Source organism: Mugil cephalus, chromosome 17, assembly GCF_022458985.1.
Source record: "Mugil cephalus isolate CIBA_MC_2020 chromosome 17, CIBA_Mcephalus_1.1, whole genome shotgun sequence".
Lineage (NCBI taxonomy): Eukaryota > Metazoa > Chordata > Actinopteri > Mugiliformes > Mugilidae > Mugil > Mugil cephalus.
In genome coordinates this window covers 4,292,097-4,311,211 of record NC_061786.1, presented here as the reverse complement: position 1 = coordinate 4,311,211, position 19,115 = coordinate 4,292,097, and the positions used below count along the sequence as shown (strand labels likewise).

General features: G+C 38.3%; 1 protein-coding gene across 2 annotated transcripts in view; it reads right to left on the bottom strand.

The window, feature by feature from the left end:
* The window catches only part of alk (ALK receptor tyrosine kinase), a 314,203-nt gene that overhangs the window by 163,542 nt on the left and 131,546 nt on the right, over positions 1-19,115 (bottom strand). Inside the window, exons 2-3 of one of the 2 annotated variants that reach the window (XM_047611390.1) lie at positions 13,032-13,142; positions 2,266-2,430 (exon numbers count right to left, since the gene is read on the bottom strand). In XM_047611390.1, the coding sequence (XP_047467346.1) occupies positions 2,266-2,430; positions 13,032-13,142 (276 nt within the window). The remainder of the gene's footprint in view (positions 1-2,265; positions 2,431-13,031; positions 13,143-19,115) is intronic. The other variant, XM_047611389.1, reaches the window with a different exon arrangement.

Below are 19,115 nucleotides of genomic sequence, written 5' to 3'. Positions count from 1 at the left end.
ACAGATAGTTTTTCATGGTCGGATTGAGTGAATGTATATTCCTTGAGCTTTAGCTCCTTCCACAGTTGCTACTGCGTGTCACAACTTGTTAACCATCCAGTACAGAATAACATTTTCCTTTTGCTTTCTCATAATAGAAAGATTTAACATGTGAAACAAATCATGATTAGAGAAGATTGGTCTTTATTGAAATGTTAAACATTGTCTTTTATGCCAAGTGCCTTGTCAAGGACAGCACTGCCTCACGATGGGCTCGTTACATACATACATTGAGGCGTTCTACACCCACATATCAGCTTCAGGAGAAGAGCAGGGTGAAATGTGTTGTGCAGTCACATGCATGTGATTGCTGAGGACATCACGATAATGACTGACAGTTTAGCGCATTAAAGTCACATTTTGTTTCACACATTCACTTAATTGAAAAAAAAAATAGGTCAGTTAATCAGCGCCACAGTCTAATACAATCTACAAGATAAGGCACAAGATTGATAGCTGCAATGAGCCTGAGTTCCAGCAGTGGCACTAATGAACCTTAATTATTCATAATTTGGCATCAATATACACGGCACAGGTATCAATAACAGTACTAATAATCCTCTACTGTTGCTGGACATGTGCTTTGTATCTACGTAACCTCATGATCCATCTTCTAGTGCATAACTTAACACTAACTACCAGCTCCTCTGGATAAAAGAAACACAGTCCGTTTACAAGCTTCAAAGTTGGACATCTTAGAGCGGCTGAGTTAGGTACTGTAGAAAACAGCCCTAGCAATTCCAGAGATCACAGCTATTAAGTATTCATCCCTTATTTCCATCCCTTTTAAAAAGCGCCAGCAAAATGTGTGGAGACAGCAGCTCGCCTAGCTCAATTATTCAAAACACAGCAACTGCATTGTGGCTAACTGAGGGCTTGAACATGATTATGCACATATATTTCCTTTGTACTCTGTGTTGCCTACCTTAAATCATATCAGCTGCGTTTTTATTATTAAAGTTTTGGTACGTGCACACACAATTTTTAGCTGTAGATGTTACATGGTTGGAAAGATGGCTGCAAAGACCTTTTGTCTATTAAGAAATGTCCTTAACATTGGTCATTTATTCCCTTAGGGATATGAAGATATAGCACCCTTAAGGTTAATTTTAAGTTAACATATTTTGTTAATCATTCTTTATATTCAAGGTCTTTAATCAGGGAATAACCTCGGTTGCTCTCTAATGGGTCATATTCTGTCTTGCTGGGATATTAAAGAGTAAATAACTCATGATCCAAAACATTTATGAATAACTAATGAAAGACTAATCATTTCTGAAGACAAATCAACAAATAATAATAATATCAACAAATGTGTACTACAATCTATAAAGACATTTTGAACTGACCACTAGATTTCTTAATTTGTTGAAATTTACTTTAAGTTTCCAGTATCTTATTAGTATTTCATTCTTCTGTGCAAACATTGTAAATCATGCATGCAAATAGAGAAATATAGTCTCATTTAGTAATAGTACTACACATTTTGAAAACAAGATAATTTCATGATCCCTTATTTTGGGCTAATTCTCTTTGTACTGTTGTTATTCTATGTCAGTTTCTTAAAATGTGTTGGACCTACAGTCGGTGTCTTAACCTCGAGGAAAAACACAAATATGCACACACCCATCCTTTGCTTTCAGTTACAACTTGATGTACAAGACGAGCATTAATCATTTCTACAGCCCACTCACACTAACTATTTTCTCTTACCAGTCAATATATTTCACGTTTCCAATTTCCTTCAACACTCCACCCATCTCATCTGAGACTTGTAGCTCAAGAGCTCAAGAAAAAAAAACATTTAAGGAAATAAATAGACCCTTCTGTCTCCCTCGATTCACCATCACCTCAGGAGATAAGATGAGAGAAACTGTTTTCTCATCTTGCAAGTTATGAAAATGAATGATGCTGGAGGATATGGAAGATTTGAAGGCAGGGCTCTACAAGATGCTACAGAATACTGACTGAGTAATATATACTCGGTTTTACCTGAGAAAACTTTATGAAAACTAATACCTCAACAAAACTTTTGCAAAGACGGCAAACACCTTTACTTTGTTGCTACTAAACCGAAATAGTCAAAAAGAAGAAGTGTTACATGAAAGGATGATGCATTTAGTTAATAAACTCCAACATGAGCAGAGAATATCAAAGTATGAGAAGTGGCAGAGCGAGAAAGATTGTTGAAAAATGAAATTCCCCTTTAATGGGGGAAGATGATACCTTCATTCTTACCTTCCTCCCAACCCTGGGGACTTCCTGCTTTTTTCTCAGTTTTGTCTTTCTTTTCTTCCCGCAGATCCCCGGCAGCCACTATGCTCCAAGTGAACTCTGGGATACTGTCCAGGTGCTGGTCACATTTTCTGCTGGTAGCAGAACATTGGTGATCTAGTGAAATAAGACACACACGTTTACATACCTTAGTCATTTATATAAACTATTTATTTGAACTTTGTTTGACATAATTGCATCATTTCATTCTAGTAAACACGTCCTGTCTTATATCAGTTAGGATGATTGGGTACACTTGTTATGATAAACTGTTGCTGTTGTCTCTTTTTAAGTTTCTGAGCCAACCATACAGCAGTTACTAAACAGAACTGAAACTAAAGTGAATTGATTTTGAAGGCCGTTTCAAAAGAATCTTATTCATCTAAACCCCGTAGGAAAGAAAACTAATGGCACCAGCAAAATATTTATGCAAGTGATCAAACATTACTAAGAAGAGATGACTGTAATATAAAACACCTTGTTTGTCTAATTAGCAAATGGAACTTTTAATTACATCTGTTGCCAGGGGAGGAGATGAACTCAATTAAATAAACTCGATGCTGCAGAATATTCTGACTTTTATATTGAAAGTCGACAGTTTCAATAAACAAGGTATGGCAGATTTAACTACAGGCTAATTCCACCTAGACCACTTTTGCTTTGTGGCAGGGCACATTATCCTGCTGAAAGAGGCATGAACCTTGTCAACCATGTGATATGAAAGAAATGTCAGACCAGGCCACCTTTCAATTCTCCGTGGATTTAGTCTGCTTTTGTAAGTGGACAGGAGTCAGCATGGGACTCTGCATGGTTTTACTGTAATGCACTGCGTGTTCTGACACTTTTCATCAGAATTTGCATTCACTTTTTCAGCTATCTGAGCTATAGTAGCTCGTCTATTGGATATGACAACACGGCCATCCTTCACCACCCACGTACATCAATGAGTCTTGGCTGTCCCAGACCCTGTCAATTTGCCACATTTGATAGGTGCAGACCCGGAACAACGGACTACAGCTGGAGTTTTGGGGAGGATCTGATCTAGTCATCTAGCCATCAAAATTTGGCCCTTGTCAAAGTCACTCAAATTCCTCTTGCATCCAACACTAAAGTTTTGAGGACATAATGTTCACTTGCTACCCAATATATCCCACTCACCGACAGATGCCATCACTCCCCCCTCAGTGCAGACAGCCTGAAGACGGTCAGAGAGACTGACCGGATTTGACAAAAAGTGTACCAGATCAGAATGGTTGTCGCCTTCTTTATCTCTCTTATCCCTTATCTCTTAGTAGCACAGCACTGTGACGTGTTACCCAACGAACCAAAAACAAACAGTTTTTTTTAAGCACGTTTCACTGTGAGTGTTACAGGGTTCATACAACAGGTTTAACAACTAGTATGTCTGTTGATCGGCCAACAGAACCTTGGTAAAAACTGCTCAGAAAATCTTTCCTCCCTCTTCTCTGTCTCTATCTTTGGCTCCATCTGTCCTTCACTCCCTGTGGACAGACCTCATGTAGGCTCATCCCTGTGGCTTGGTAAATCGCTGTTTGAGAAGGGCTTGGTCACTTTCAAATGACTTCTCACACTAGGCTATGGAGGAGAGGAGAGGAGAGGAGAGGAGAGGAGAGGAGAGGAGAGGAGAGGAGAGGAGAGGAGAGGAGAGGAGAGGAGAGGAGAGGAGAGGAGAGGAGAGGAGAGGAGAGGAGCTAGGCAGCAACAAGCAACAAGAGTCATCAACAACATGAAGCAAACATTGTTATTATCACATTAGGCCAAAACTGTCTGCAAAATAACATAACACGTAAATCTTGTTGATGGCTACTTCGGCAATGGAATAAAGAATCAACATGATAAATGACATTAACTTTGCAGGCGAGTGCAATGAAATGTGGAGTGGAGGAGGAGGACTTTATTCAAAGTCAAAGAATTTTTGTTTAATGTAATAGCAAACACAGTTGCTGTGGGTCTTTTGTAGCGTTCTCCCTCTGTAGCATTTGTGACCCTGCTATACTTTGGATTATTATTATTGGAGTATTTCATCTCTTTGTTAAGTGAATAATGTCACACTGAACGCATAGTTTGACTCGTATTAAACAACTTTTATCAAGCTTCTTAATTTTGTGTTCCAATGAGCATTTCTATAAAAATAAATTAGAATCTCTTTTCAGCTGTTTTTAAAAACCTGGCAAAACATTAAAACGGAAGAAAATATATTTGGAGATTATGTGACATTTTATCTGAATGGCTGATATTGGTTTCAAATATGAATCAGCTCTTAAAATACTAAGGTCATCCTAAGTTTTTGCTCTCAGTGAACACCTTTAAGTACAAATGTTATGCGTATGCATAATATATTTGTATGGGTTAAGTTAGAGCTTAAAGTAAGGATGTAAAATATATCTGCTTTGTTAAAGCACTGAATCTGTTTATATCTGGCTGTATTAGTCATCTTGAGTTACTATGAATTCTTATTTTTGTATTACTGACAATATTTACACATATTCTAAAGAAATGGATGCATTATATTTTAATCGTATAGCATTTGACTATGAAAAAAAGAGATTGTCAACCAGGAAAAAGAAGGAAACAACACTGTTGAATGTAAGAAGTTAACATTTCCAGGATAAACTGTGAGTTTCAAGTGGCATTTATTGAATCAATTCACTAATTCTGGATGTTGAAAATGTAAATCCGATTAAATATCTACCTCAACAAATCAAACTTGCACAACATGCATTTTCAGTGTCATCACTCCTTAATCTCCTTAACCCTCATGGGGCTACGAACAATAATTGGTAAATTCCACACACATTCCAACTTCTTATGCCTTACAATAACACTAAGTATTTCAATGAGTCAAAATAATGGGTTAAAAGATTCAATCTATATCATTTAACATATATTATGTAAGTTGTCAGTGACTTGTGTTGTTAGACTGAATGCTTAAAAGGAGCTTTACCTAATGAAGTGGCATCAAGGCTGCATTAGGCTGCTCTTAAATAACATGGCTGTCCACTTGAAGAGGCAGTTACATTTAAAGGAATCACAGCAAAGGAATCTTTCCAAACCACTTAGTGCTAGAAAAGCTAATGCTTCCATACTTACAACTTTTCATTCGGCAAAAAATACTGATTTCTAGAGCTACTCTCCACTAGTAAACTTAAGGGTTGATGAGATGTGGAGAAACATATGCACTTAAGGTGGCACAAAAAGCTTATGTCCTTCACTTCATTGAATGCCTTTGTTGCCAGAATGGAAGGATGTGGTGTGTTCAGCTGTACGACATTTTATTGTTGCTCTCATAGTTGCGGTCAGCTTTGAAAACAGAGCCAGTCTTCATTTTATGACATTTCTTTCAGTGATTGCTGTTGCTGGGCCAAAAAGACACAGGGTCCAAGTTCACTGGCATCAACAACAAAAGAGCTCTCAACTGCATGGTATATTCAACTTTACATTAGTAGAAAATGAAGGAGGCTTTGTTTTGGTAGGAGTTCTGCACCTTCTGCCTTAGCAACTCTAAATATTACATAGATATCATCATACTCCAGTCAGGCTCAGTAAGACACAGATTAAAACAGATTGAGAAGACTTACCCTGTTTTTAACTTGCAAACTGACCAGGGTCATGGCTATAATAGTTCATTACTGTTACTTACATTTATCAAATCCTATTTTCTTTGCAATTAAGTGGAGGTTGCTTTGGTATTTCTGAATGCACCCTTGCACATTTTAACAAAAGTGACTAAAGGAGCTATTTTTAAGACACGGTGGGTACATTTCTCCCTTTTAGCTGTATCTGCTGGAAGGTATCCTTGGTTGCCCTATAATGCTTTGGCAGAACACCATTAATTAGGAGCAGGTCATGAGAAACGTTCTGCTAGTTACAAAGCTAGGTTTAATATTCGTTATTAAAAGTTAAAAGTTATTGCTGTAAACATTGTATTTTAATCAGATGTTCACTGTCCAGTCCCTGTGGATATCTGGACCTCTTCATTTGTCACTTTTCTTCAGGTCAAGGACAATAGAAAGGCTACTCCATGAAAATTCACCATCCTTTAGCTCGTCATTTGAAAAGGATTCAACATAACTTATTGGAAAACATTAATTAATTGTATCTATTAATGCTGCTTATTATCGTTTTAATTTTCACTGTATTTGTGTTTAGCAACTCTAGCTTTAAAGATAACATTTAGTTTCTACAGGACCTCATGAAAAAAATAGAAATAAAAATAAATAATCAATTAATAGTCAAAAATATTTTGAAGAGTAGGGCATTTGTGTTTTGTTTTAACATCCACCATAGGTACATATGCTTGGAAGAAGAGAGTGAGGTTGGTAGTATTTAATTGGCTGCAAGCTGCAGCCTCATCACTATGATGGGTGATGTCTAAGCTTTCGGCCTGAGGAAGGAGAGGTTTAGAAAACTTAGCAAATGTATTTTTCAACAGCAAATTTGTTCCAAGCATTATTAAGTTGGACAAGTGGGTATCTCCTCACAGCAGTGACAGTGTCATTAATAATGTCAAAATGGTGAATCCTCCCTATGTTTAGCAGTCCATGCTGTACGAATGAACACTCTGCCCTGGTGTTGCACCGTGATAAGCCCTTGAGACCAAGGTAGTGGATGTCTGCATTAATGGGGAAAAGCTGTTAACGCATCTCACACCTGACCAAAAACATGTTTGTTAGGTTAATTGGTGATTCTAAATCTGCCATAGACTGGCGACCTGTCCAGGGTGTACCCCATCTCTTACGTTGATAGCTGCAAGCTGAACCCCCACCCCAACCCTGGCCCTCCAGAGGACAAACGGTTGTAATTATTGTCAGATGGCTCCACGAATTCTGATTATTCTACATGTCATGACAGAAATGAGCTATGTAGTCACTTGTTTGGGAAAAACTGCCACTGCTTTATGTCACTATTACACAATCCAGTATTTCATCTAATTTTGAAAGGAAATCGAAGCTCAATCAAAATAGTTGTCATGTGCAGTCATATAGATATCTTTGAAAAGGTTTAATTCCTTCCTTCTCCATTCATTTGATGTCATCTCATCTAAATGCAATTCCATTGCTCTGGTAACTAATTCCTCTCCTAGAAAACAATGTTGATATTAATCACATTATTGTGATTTTATGTGGATGCAAATCCACAGACGACATTTAAAGACTATAAAACTCTGCACACTCAAAAGCTAAAAATAAACAACATAATAATAGCTTGTGACAGCCTATATACATAAATATATTGGGATCAATACTATTTCTGAAGGTTTTTGTGGATTGTTGTAATGTCAGATGTTTCACTTATAAACCAAGTTCAGTTTTTGACAAAGCATCTTTTGCAAATTTTTGCAAATGATGCTCGTTCTCTAACATTGTAACCAAAGACAAGACACTGTAAATATGGCATTTGAATGATATTGCCCAGTTATTACAATATTATTATTATAAAAGAAAACACAGCACATTTGTCATGTAAAACTTAGCCCCATTTGTAATCCAGCAGTTGCCAGCAATTCTGACTGTGTGAGCAAGAGTGTGTGATTTGTTAATGAGCCTGTCACGGCACAATGACCCTGACCTCATTCATCAAACAGAGCAAAGATTGAGAGATGTTATGTCAAACTGTCAAAGGTCATTGAATCAACTGGGGCAATCGTAATTTTCTATATTAATGAACTAGTAAATTCCCAGGAGTCCAGAGACTCTGTTACATGTTTAAAAGTGAGAACAGACATCAACTAAATTACATTTAAGAATGTTTGTCTCTTTATAGATATAGAAGAGTAAGAATTGTGCTAATAAATTTATCCATGAAACAGTTTAACTGTGATGATGAATATGTTAATTTCCTGATTACAATGAGATTCTGTCTGGCTGAGCTTGTTCATGTATCCATTTGTCTTTATATGGCCTGTTTATTCCAAGCAAATTCCTTTCCTTTCAAGGGTGGTACAGCCTTCTGTCAAATACAGATGAAGGGACAAGTGATGATATCCGACAGCAGGTAGGAGAGACACTGGAAAGACATTTTTTATCAGAAATATAATACACTAACAACTTATTCTATTGTTGAGACAAAAATTAATAAGAAAAAAAATATAGCCAATGTAATTTAATATTAGGCATGCTCAGAGAATGTTTTCCAGGGTTTGAAGATAACAGTTTGAAAACAATTTGTTTATTAACGGTGAGCAAAAAGGAGAGAGGAGAGACGATGGCTTGAGTGTTTAGCTCATCAACATTTTGGCTCAGTTGCATATGACAGTTACACATTCCACATCAGAAGGGATCAAAGTCAAATGTCAGACATCCTATTTGTTGTGAACTCATTTCCTCGCCTTATCATAGCATAACTTTGTCTTCAGACGACAAAGGTGACTCACTGGCAGATGCTCAAGAGAGATTCTTCACAACAGACCCTCTAAGAGCTTAAAGATCACTATTGACAATCCTCTAATCACGAAAACCTTTCGCCTTACAGAACATGGAAAACTATTTAAACAGCTTGTGACGTTCCCATCATTCCAGTCAATAACATCCTGGAGTCACTGTCAGCAGGAGCAGTCCTCACTCTGTCAGAGCTTCTGTTTATATGTTCACGAGTTTCCATCCAAAAACACACCTGTGTTTTGAGTTACTACATTTTTTAATGTTGAGCCCATGTTAGAACATATGAACATCAACAACGACTGCTGCTAACTGTGAAAGTTTTCTTGTCCACGTTAAGAGTGAATCTTATCTATTGTTTTGGTTCCTGCTACTCTTAATCTCTGTAGTTTACTCCAGGGTTTAACATTCAGTGTGTGAGCTCAATGCTGCTTTAATCTATTAAAAAGCAAGATAATGATAATTGGTGCTCTGTTATACCGGTTAAATGTTCTGAGCCCTTGGATATGATGTTAAGCCTGCCTTTGCTTTGTCATACTGTATATGGATGATGTAAGATGCTAAAAAACTATTTATAATATATAATTTATTTGTTTGAACAATCTACACATTTAACCCCATGTTAATCATCACCTGAGCCCAGCTATACTCCACTACATGAAAACGCTGTGCAAAAAAACACAAGAGACCACTCACAAATATTGGAAGAGCTGAATATTATGCCTCCAAGAGAAAGCCACATTTAAGCACCTGCATCAGTGAACTACCTCTTATGCCCTCCCGCCTTTGCAAATTTGTTTTATTCCACTGCTGGGTCTCATTACACAAGAACAGCACTACCAGCTGAGTGAGGCAGATGTTCTATTGTAGAACACAGCAACTCCTCAAGTGGCTAGCATCCATCTGAGCGCCTGCGCTACAGCTGGCAGCCGCAGCTGAACCAGGACAATCCATCTCGATGAGGAGAATAGTTCTGAAGTGATAAAGATGGAGTGCGGGAAGGAATTTGCTAAACTGAATACGGCGATGAGGTTCCCTGCTGGCATTCTCCAAGGAAAGACAATACTTTGGGGTTGCAGGAGAGAGATCAAGTCGGAGGGCTCTGACGTTACTGACGTAACTAACAGAGTGGCAATGAAGTCAGCTTACCAGCACTGCTCCAGCTTATAATGCAAATAAGGAAGATGGCTCACCCCAAAGCCCCTGCAGCTAAAGGTTGCTAATGGAAGCAGGGAAGCAGGAGAAAGGAGGGAGAGTATGGGAGACAGCTGGTGGTGAATGTCCAGTCAGTCTGTGTTGGCTTTTGTAGCGGGTAATAAATGCCAGCGGACAGCAGATGCTGTAGGGAGAGCCGAGATCTATCGATGCAGCCTAAAGCCATGTTCACCATGCCATGTTGTTGTGACCTGTCCTCTCCAAAACCTTTTACTCTGCACCTCCTGTATGTGGAAACTGGCCTTTCAAGGAGGATCAAACACTAAAAGAAAGTATCAACACTGTCATTTTAGCCTGTGTAAATATTTGGTCCCCAAAAATACAGAAACATAAGGTATAAATATAGCAAGACATGCAATTATTAACTATTGAGGGAGCATACAACACAACAAAATATAATCAAGTATATAGAGGGACATGTGTTCAAATAACCTTTGGTACACTGCACTATGCTTTTAATGATCTGCAGCAGCATTTGTAGTCGTCTGACTTTTACTGCCCAGATGTGATCCTTCCTGCTCCAGCCACATCACGCTTGGTTCACTAATCACCATACAGAAAAAGAGAGGCTTCTCCTTACTTATATACCAGAGCTGTCAACATATGAAATAATTTGCATGAGGAATTGATTGATTCAGAAACAGTGGCGTAATCTGTCGTCTCACTGACACCAATTACAGTTAAGGTCCACTGCAGACTGTGACAGCCACAAGCAGCTGGAGCAGCGTCCCAGGGATTCAGCCAGGGACGTGTTTCATAAACAGTTGGGTGACAGTTTGGTGCTGACGGGACTTTGAATCATCACTTACACGATGACCTCCCACCCTCAAAGAGGTTGGGAAGGGGCAAAGAAATCCTGCTGGAGCTGTTGGCTACAAGTGATGTGAATGGGCTTTGAGAGACTGATGTGGCACGCATGCACACATGCACACATGCGCTCCAAGGCTCACGCAGGATTTCTTCTTGCAGATATGTTTTTAATCTACTGTCAGTTTTGATTTAGATGCTTCATCTCAAATCTCCTTCGGATATTTATTTGAAGATTTTTGAAATTGTAAACTGAGAAAATTAGTAGTATATGAAACTTGAGGCATTCTGTATTCTGCATCAAAACGTAACGTTTAAAAATATTTTTCACTGACAACAGAATAGGGACTGCATCAGAGGTCGATGGGTTCACCAGCAGCTGACAGTTCTGGTTGTTGATGTTACCTTTATGGAATAGAATATACAATATTCTCCTCTTAAGTGTATCCACTGTACACTCAAACAAATGATTCAAGCCCCTCTTTAATATGAATCATTTAAATACTGTAAGGTTAACATAAATATCATTTTTTAAAAATACCCCTTTATTATTATTTAATTAATGAACCATAAAAATAATTCATTATATTTATTAACTCAAAATAAATTAGTTTAGTATATTGGGACTATATGCGTCTAAAAAACTTCTTTTCTTCTCCTTCAGCATTCCTCACTAGTACTGGTGGCAGTAACATTACTACTCCCTGCGAAAGTCATCTTTTTGGCAAGTATTCCTATTTGAGCTTGTTCAGAATTTAATCGGTCATTAAATAACTTATGTGGTGGTTGAAGTGAGCTACTGTGGGTTTGCCGACCTGTGTCTAACCATGTGTCTTTTCTGTTTGCCCATTAGCAGTTTTTCAGTGTTCATGCAGTGATTTAATCTTTAACAGCGAAATTGGACTATATGTCCACGGGGGCCATTGATTAAGTGCCTTTTCTGACCCTTTCAGTGATTTTAAGTGTACAACAAAAGCTAAGAACTTCTCTCAAACTGCCTTTTGCTATTCTCGCACCAGTTTTTAATTTTTTGTTGTCCCGGGCTTTATTGTGACAACACTGACACCAGGAGGGAGTGCATCCTTAAAAGCCTCATGACCTAACTCATTGAAGATCCACACACTTTTCACACACACACTTTTCACACACACACACACTTTTCACACACACACACACACACACACACACACACACACACACACACACACACACACACACACACACACACACACACACACACACAAGCATCTTGTGTTTATCACAATACTATGTTGTGTCATGCCATGTTATCAACACTGTTACCAGCAGTTATTTCTATACTCACTTCATATACTCATTTTAAGTGAATGTACACAGTTAGTTCCACCTAAGTTTTTTCTGGTATTGTTTGCACTCTTCATTCATAAATGCACCATATGCAATTATGAATTAGGGCAAGAGAAGAGAACAAATACTGGACAGCAATTGGACAACAATTACATTTTTTTTGCAGATTTCTATCTTTAAAGCAAGAAATCTGTTTTGCATCAGAAATATATTGTAAACCTTACAATCTAAATTGAATCTTTTTACATTCATATACAAGAATTTGTTTTGCCTGTATTGGCAAATGTTGATGTAGAGAGTGTTTTACAAAATACATTTGTGAATCACTGTGTGCATTCATTAATACTGAGGCTCACCTGAACACATACACCATTTATAATGACAAAGTATGTGGTATGTCATTATCTCTGCCCACAACTTTAAGTGTTACAAGGCAAATATTTTAGGCCATGGAGCACACCACATCCATCTAAGAATAGACCAAAACGTGATTTATCAGCAACTGGCATGACATTTATGATGCTTTACTATAGTTCTGATGATGATGGTGATGGAGAATTTTAAAATCACACACAGGTTCTTTGCTTGGGCCACTGCTGAGGATACAGAGAGCGATATGTCATGCACGCTAATGGGGGATTTACCAAATACAAAAAAAAATGGGGATGTGGAGCCAAAAAATATGTGAGTTCTAACTGAAAGTATAAAAGGTCTGAACAACTTGGGACATGGGAACTACATTGTCAGTTTTCTTCATCAGATTTTCCAGTTCTTTTTGTTTGATCAACAACCAATCACTGACCTATTGGATGTTTCTATTCTGTGCTCTTGTGTGTTTTGCCTGTTCTGACATGTCAAAATAGATATAAAGAGAAGACACCTGTTTGATGATCTCTAGGCTGGTCAACAGAAACTCATGACAATACCAGGAAATGGAAGCAAAACAAATAAATAGATAAATGCCAGACTCACCTGACATGGGCATGGTATCATTGGGAAAGCTGAGGTCATCCTCGGCTACCCAGGAGAAACTCCAGTAACCTCTAGGAATGCCAGCAGAAGTCCAACCATCCGAAGGTTCACCTGAAATAACAACAAATCCTTGTTTAACTTTAACACCACATGGGAAAGGAAACAACTTCTAAGACGTGCCAAGACATTCAATTAAATGATTGCTTTTCAATGCGTTTATTTGGCATGTCAATGACTTAGTATCCATGTGGAGGTTATTTGTTAGTCCAACTCGGTAATAATAATAATATAACATTTTATTTATAGGCATTTTCAAAACACCCAAGAGCACAGCACAAAACAAGACAGGGTTTAAAATGCATAACAGATATCTAAAACATTAAAAACTACAAGTATAAGACACTGAAAAGATGAGATAAAAAGATAAAGGATTTGGTTAAAAAAGGATAAAACTATGGTGAGAATGACAGTCAGGGTGGGTAGGCTTGTAGGAACAGGTACGTTTTGACATAAAAACAGTCAATGTGTCAAAGTTACAGATGTTGGGTGGAAGGGAATTCCAGAGGCACGGAGGGCAGAACGGCTCAGGGCTCTGGACTCCATGGTGGTCATGAGGGCAGGAGGGATGGGGAGGCTGATGGATGATGATGATCTGAGAGTCCGGCTGTGTATGCTGATGTGGGGAAGTTCAGTCAGGTATGGATGGACGAGGCTCAGAGTCTGCTGCCAGGAGGTGGTCGTTGGTTATTTTGAGTGAGGCTGTATCAGTGTTGTGATGGTGACAGAAAATGAACTGGAACTGTTCACCAAGGTTATTGTTGGAGAGATGAGAGTGAAGTTGGGAACAGTTTTTCCAGGATTTTTGAGAGGAATTGTAAGTTTGAAATAGGACGGAGATTGTTGAAATTGTTGGGATCTGTTTTTGATAAACTGCCTGCTCATTTGCTGCTTTTTGCATTTTCAAGCTCTACTTAGAACCTTAAGATCCAACAGTGCAAAATTCGAATTCAAGATTCTTCCTTTTGAGTGCAGCTAGAACAGGTGGTGGTGTCAGTGGTAAATGATGGAAATGAACAGGTTTCTCACACTCTTTAAATTTGTAAAACTCATGAACATCCAGGATCAATGCAAAAAACGCCTCCTTTAATTTGTATATCTCTCCTATTATTCTTGGGGTCAATTTGACCCCAATCAATGTTCATTCAAAAAATAACAGTAGAGGGAAGGTCAACTCACTGGTAGCAGGGGGTTATTCATGCAGTCAGCAAATAAACTGAGTGCCTGACACAAAAACTTGGTCAACAAGTTTATGTAAATCATTTTCTTGAGGGTAAAATGTGTTAGTAATATTTGAGGATAATAGGAGAGATATAATACAACAACATAATCATCTGTTCCTCTTTCCCTGTTACATTCAATGTATATGCAGTAGCTCTATGACACCACAAGTTGAGCCAACCACCACTGCAGTGATGTCACATCTGACACAACACACAGTGTTTCATGTCCCCTTTACATAAAGAAAACAGAGTGTGACATTGATGAGACCTGCATAGTATTATGATTTGGCTGTGTTGTTTGAGTCTTTATAAATGGAGGATGTGGAGGTGATACATTTCATGAAAGGTTAGGCAGGTTTTATTTCAGAGACATTGTTGTCCTTTAGCTTTGGGAAGGCAGAGTTGAGGTGTAAACCAGGGAGCCGAACGGGTGAAATATACAGCCCAGGTTTTTACGAGAGCAAGTGAGGTCAACAGGAAGTGGAGACCGCTGATGTAGCGAATTCATCAGATGTGGAAGGGGAGATGATGTTGGGAAGTGATTCTACGGCCGTGGTCAAATGAATGTCCTTGATGTTATGAAGAGAATATACGTGATGGTTTAGTTTTGGAAATGGACAAATTCAGATTGAATGATATGAACATATGATCAGAGGTGGGGAGATGAGTAGAAGAGCTGTTAAAAGGGGAAACACCAGAGCAGCGCACCAGTATGACCTCGACAATGGATGGAGAAATTAAAGTGTTGCTGAAAATCAAAACTGTCCGAGCATGATGTAAAATCCATAGCGAGATATGATTGACGCTGTCCATATGTATATTAAAATCACCGAGCACAATGGCATTGGGAGAGCATGTGCAGAGGAGGGTGAGAATCAATAAAATCTTTGTTGGGTTTGGGAGGACGATAAACAACAGCAAGTACGGTCGGTGTGGGTCCAGTAATTTGCAGAGCCACTGATTCAGACTATAACTATCTTGGGAGGGAGTGAACTGCCGCGGGACCTCCTCCTCGACCGGTGAGCCGGGGCTAAGGTAAACAAACCCTGGTGGTGGGCCACAACTCACTTTTCTACCAGGTTCTCAGCAAGGATGACAAGTTGTACACCAGATGGAGTTGATGGCAGATGACAGGTTGGTGTGCTCAGGCGGGACTCATGGTGGATGTATTTCCATTTGGGGAGGCGAGCAACGTCATCGCGAGCATAGCTCCCCTTGCTTTATTTAAATCTGAACATGTTGTATGATCATACCCCATTTGGTCACTCATTATAATGCAAATCTCTTCCTGCAGGTTGGCTTCAGTGTCTAATTAAGGTACAAATCTTGGCAGCCTATATCCAACACATAATACATTTCTGGAAAGAAAGAAAGTCTGCTCAACAACTCCAATGTCAAAACCTCTGCCTCTCTCGTGATATCATTCAAACTTGATGGAGTGTCAAAGTGATATAATTGGAATGTCTGCAGTAACACTAAATTCTTGACCAACCTAGTGAAATCGCTCACCATATTTAAGAGAAAGCCTTATGAAGTTCTTTTCAAAGCCAACGTAGCATCTACAGCATTGGCACTACAGATTAATAGCAGCAAACTTGAGCAGTGACACAGTGCACTTGAGTCATAGTTAAAAAGTCCAAAGGGCCATATGAATTGGTTATTGGATATCAATAGACTGCGTAATTACCCAAAGGCAGGTTTATCTAATTTTGTTTGACTCCATCTTAACCTTCTAAACTCAAAGACTAATTATTACAATATCGAACAGAAGTCTGATACTGTAAGGTAGATGCAACTTTCGCCTCTACTTCTTGTGGGCCCACCTCCCCACACTACGACACACACACCATCTCTTTCACTTTCTCCTTAGTGCATAGATAATTACTACACGGTCACAGACCAACACACCACTGCCCAGAAAGGAGATTCCTGCATAAATCCTGCAGTCATTTCAAATGAGCCTTAAAGAGCAACCGATTGTAAACGATGCCTTTCATGGCATTAAACAGAGCAGATATTTGTTTGGTATTAAAGTTTAAAAAAAAAAAAAAAAAGAAGAAGAAAGAAAAAGCTTATATAGTCTTGTAGTGACTTTCTGCTTTTGGCCTCTAAAATAATCCTGACAGCTCATGTTTTTTTAAGGCTCAGTGAATAGGCCAAGAAGAGACAGTCGTAAGATGAAAAATGAAGAGTTCGATTTGCTATTAAGTCTTTTATTTTATTTTTTTTTTCTAAAATCACCATGGCTCAGTAGTAGAGCATTACATTCTAACACTGGTGAAATGATGCACTAACAAAAAAGATGTGGGGTGGGGGGCAGCTACAGGGCTCAACAGTCACAGTCCACACTAGTTTAAGCCATTCGTGCTCTTGGTGACAGGGACACCAGGGACACCAAGGACACTGCTTCATTACTAACATAATATTATTCAAATAAAATAACATCATTTTATTTGTCAATGACGTTACATTTAAAAATGTTTGAAAAAGAAAAAGAAAAAACATTTAAACTATGAATTTGATGAGGCTATTAAGAATCCATAAGAAAGCCATTCAGTAGCCAATGGTTTTAACGGTCACATTTTTTAATTATTAAACCGAAAGTACTGATTTAACTGATTCAACCTGCTTATTTAATTATCAAATCATTGTGATTACTTAAATAATGATCTAAATTCCAATTAGGTCTATAATTAGGTCTATAAAGAATATATTTTATTTTTTGTTTGTTTGATTTTTGTCGAACCAACAAATTGGGGAATGTGAAAACTGTGCTCCCAGCATCACCAACACACAGTTCAGCTGCTGCTGATTTCTTGTCCAAATGTGTGCTGTCTTTTTTCTGCTTTTTACAGTCCACTGAGCCACAAAATAAGATGCATTGTGTGCCTTTTTTCCGATACTGTTGCAAGGTTATGCATTTGCTCTTTCAAGTAGGTGCATTCCTCGCACTTCCGTCAGAAAAAGTTCTCGCAACTGCATTGCACTGTCAATGGGCGCTTTAGCCATGTTGGTTTCATTCGCAATGAGGACAGATTTCACTGCGTGGTCTCATATTGTTGTCTCTTGGTAGCCAAAGTCATTATATTTATCCATATTTTACAGTCTTTTTTGCCAATTTGCCTGTGGACGACAACAGAGGATTACCATCCATTCCATTTGATTTTATGTGGATTTTAAGAAACAGTAGTCGGCCATTCAGATGCTGACTCCACATATATCATGTCACCACATTGTATCATCCAAGGGTTCTAATATTCTCATTTGGAATTACTGAACCAATAACACTGCTAGCATAGCCTCCTAAATAGCTATAAAACCAATACTGTGAACAGTGAACTGCTGTATGTGTGTATTTTTAAACTATGCCAAATAATTCTATTTGATATAGAGACTTTAGTCTAGGTCTGGAAAGAAAAGTTCTCCAAGAAAATGTAAAACAAACAGGATGCAACAAATCAAAGATTCTGGATACATTCACAAATTGGATTTGAATTTTTAATAAATATGAAACTATTTTGTCACTGTCCTTACAGGTTATTGATCGAAGACTGATGGTTCCAGTGTTCCACACAATGAAAATGTAAGATTAGCTGTAAATAGTGGCACGTCATACTCTTGTTACCACAGCTAAATCCACTTTATGAATCAAATCGCAGCTCATTTAGACAGTGGTGTGATGATTTCAGAAATCTGACACAAAAGAGGCTAACATGAGGCAGCTGCGTAAATATGAGCAAATATGAGCAAATTCTGGAGAAACTCTGACAAATAAGAGAGTTTGCATGTTTGATTTTTGACTTTATTCCATTCAGTTTCAACATATTACACAGTAACACATCTCCATAGACAGACTCTCCCCCATATGACTAAATAGTTTATCACTTACTTTTCACCATTTCGTTCATGGCTGTAACAATGCGATTCCAAAGCATTAAAACTGGACTATCAAGCAGTTACAGCTAATTAAGAGGGAAATGAGAAAGCCATCATTTTACCCAGTTGGACTTTCATTTTCCTTGGCCTCCTGCATCACAATTGTCCTGTCTTTTTACCCATTAATTAAAGATTTACCTAGGGATACATACATTACTGCCTAAATAAATTGATTGCCTGTCCAACCCAGTGACGCGTCATTAAATGCTCGTCAAAGTCTGCCAGCAACACATCAGGCAGCTGAGGCCTGGAATTGGCTGCTTGCTCTTGCTTTGCGACAAAAGAAAGCATTGATTTCCTTCATGGGAGCCCTCGTGACCACTAAGCACTCTGATTTTCATTAAGACTTTTACCAAATTCCACACACGTTGCTACCCAAGCACAAAAAACATCCAACATACAACCACTACAGACCTCTACCAACAAAGCAATAACTACATCTCCAATTAAACACTGTGTGTAGTGTGAATACAGTGAAAATGAATAATTCCTAAATGTATCAGCTACATTAATAGAGGTGTCAAGTTTTTTTCCTGGCCTAATAACTAGCAAGTTAACGTGTTCTTGTTAATATGCCATCTAGTGTAAGTGTTGTTAGCTTTCTGTGAGTGGCAACCTTTTGTAGGAGTATTTCTGCATTTGTCACAAGATGCTGGTACATATTGTTTGGCATAAGCCCCATCTCGTAAACAAGTAAAGATTTTCGTTAACCGTGGGATGCAGTTTATTACCTTAGAGTGCCGCCTATGAATCTGTACTTAAGACCTCTAACAATACAACCTTTTCTCTACAGTAGGAAGCTATCACAGCATTTAATTTCTTCCTATTTAATAGCTGTCACTTAATTTTAAAAGCAAAACAGCAGTTT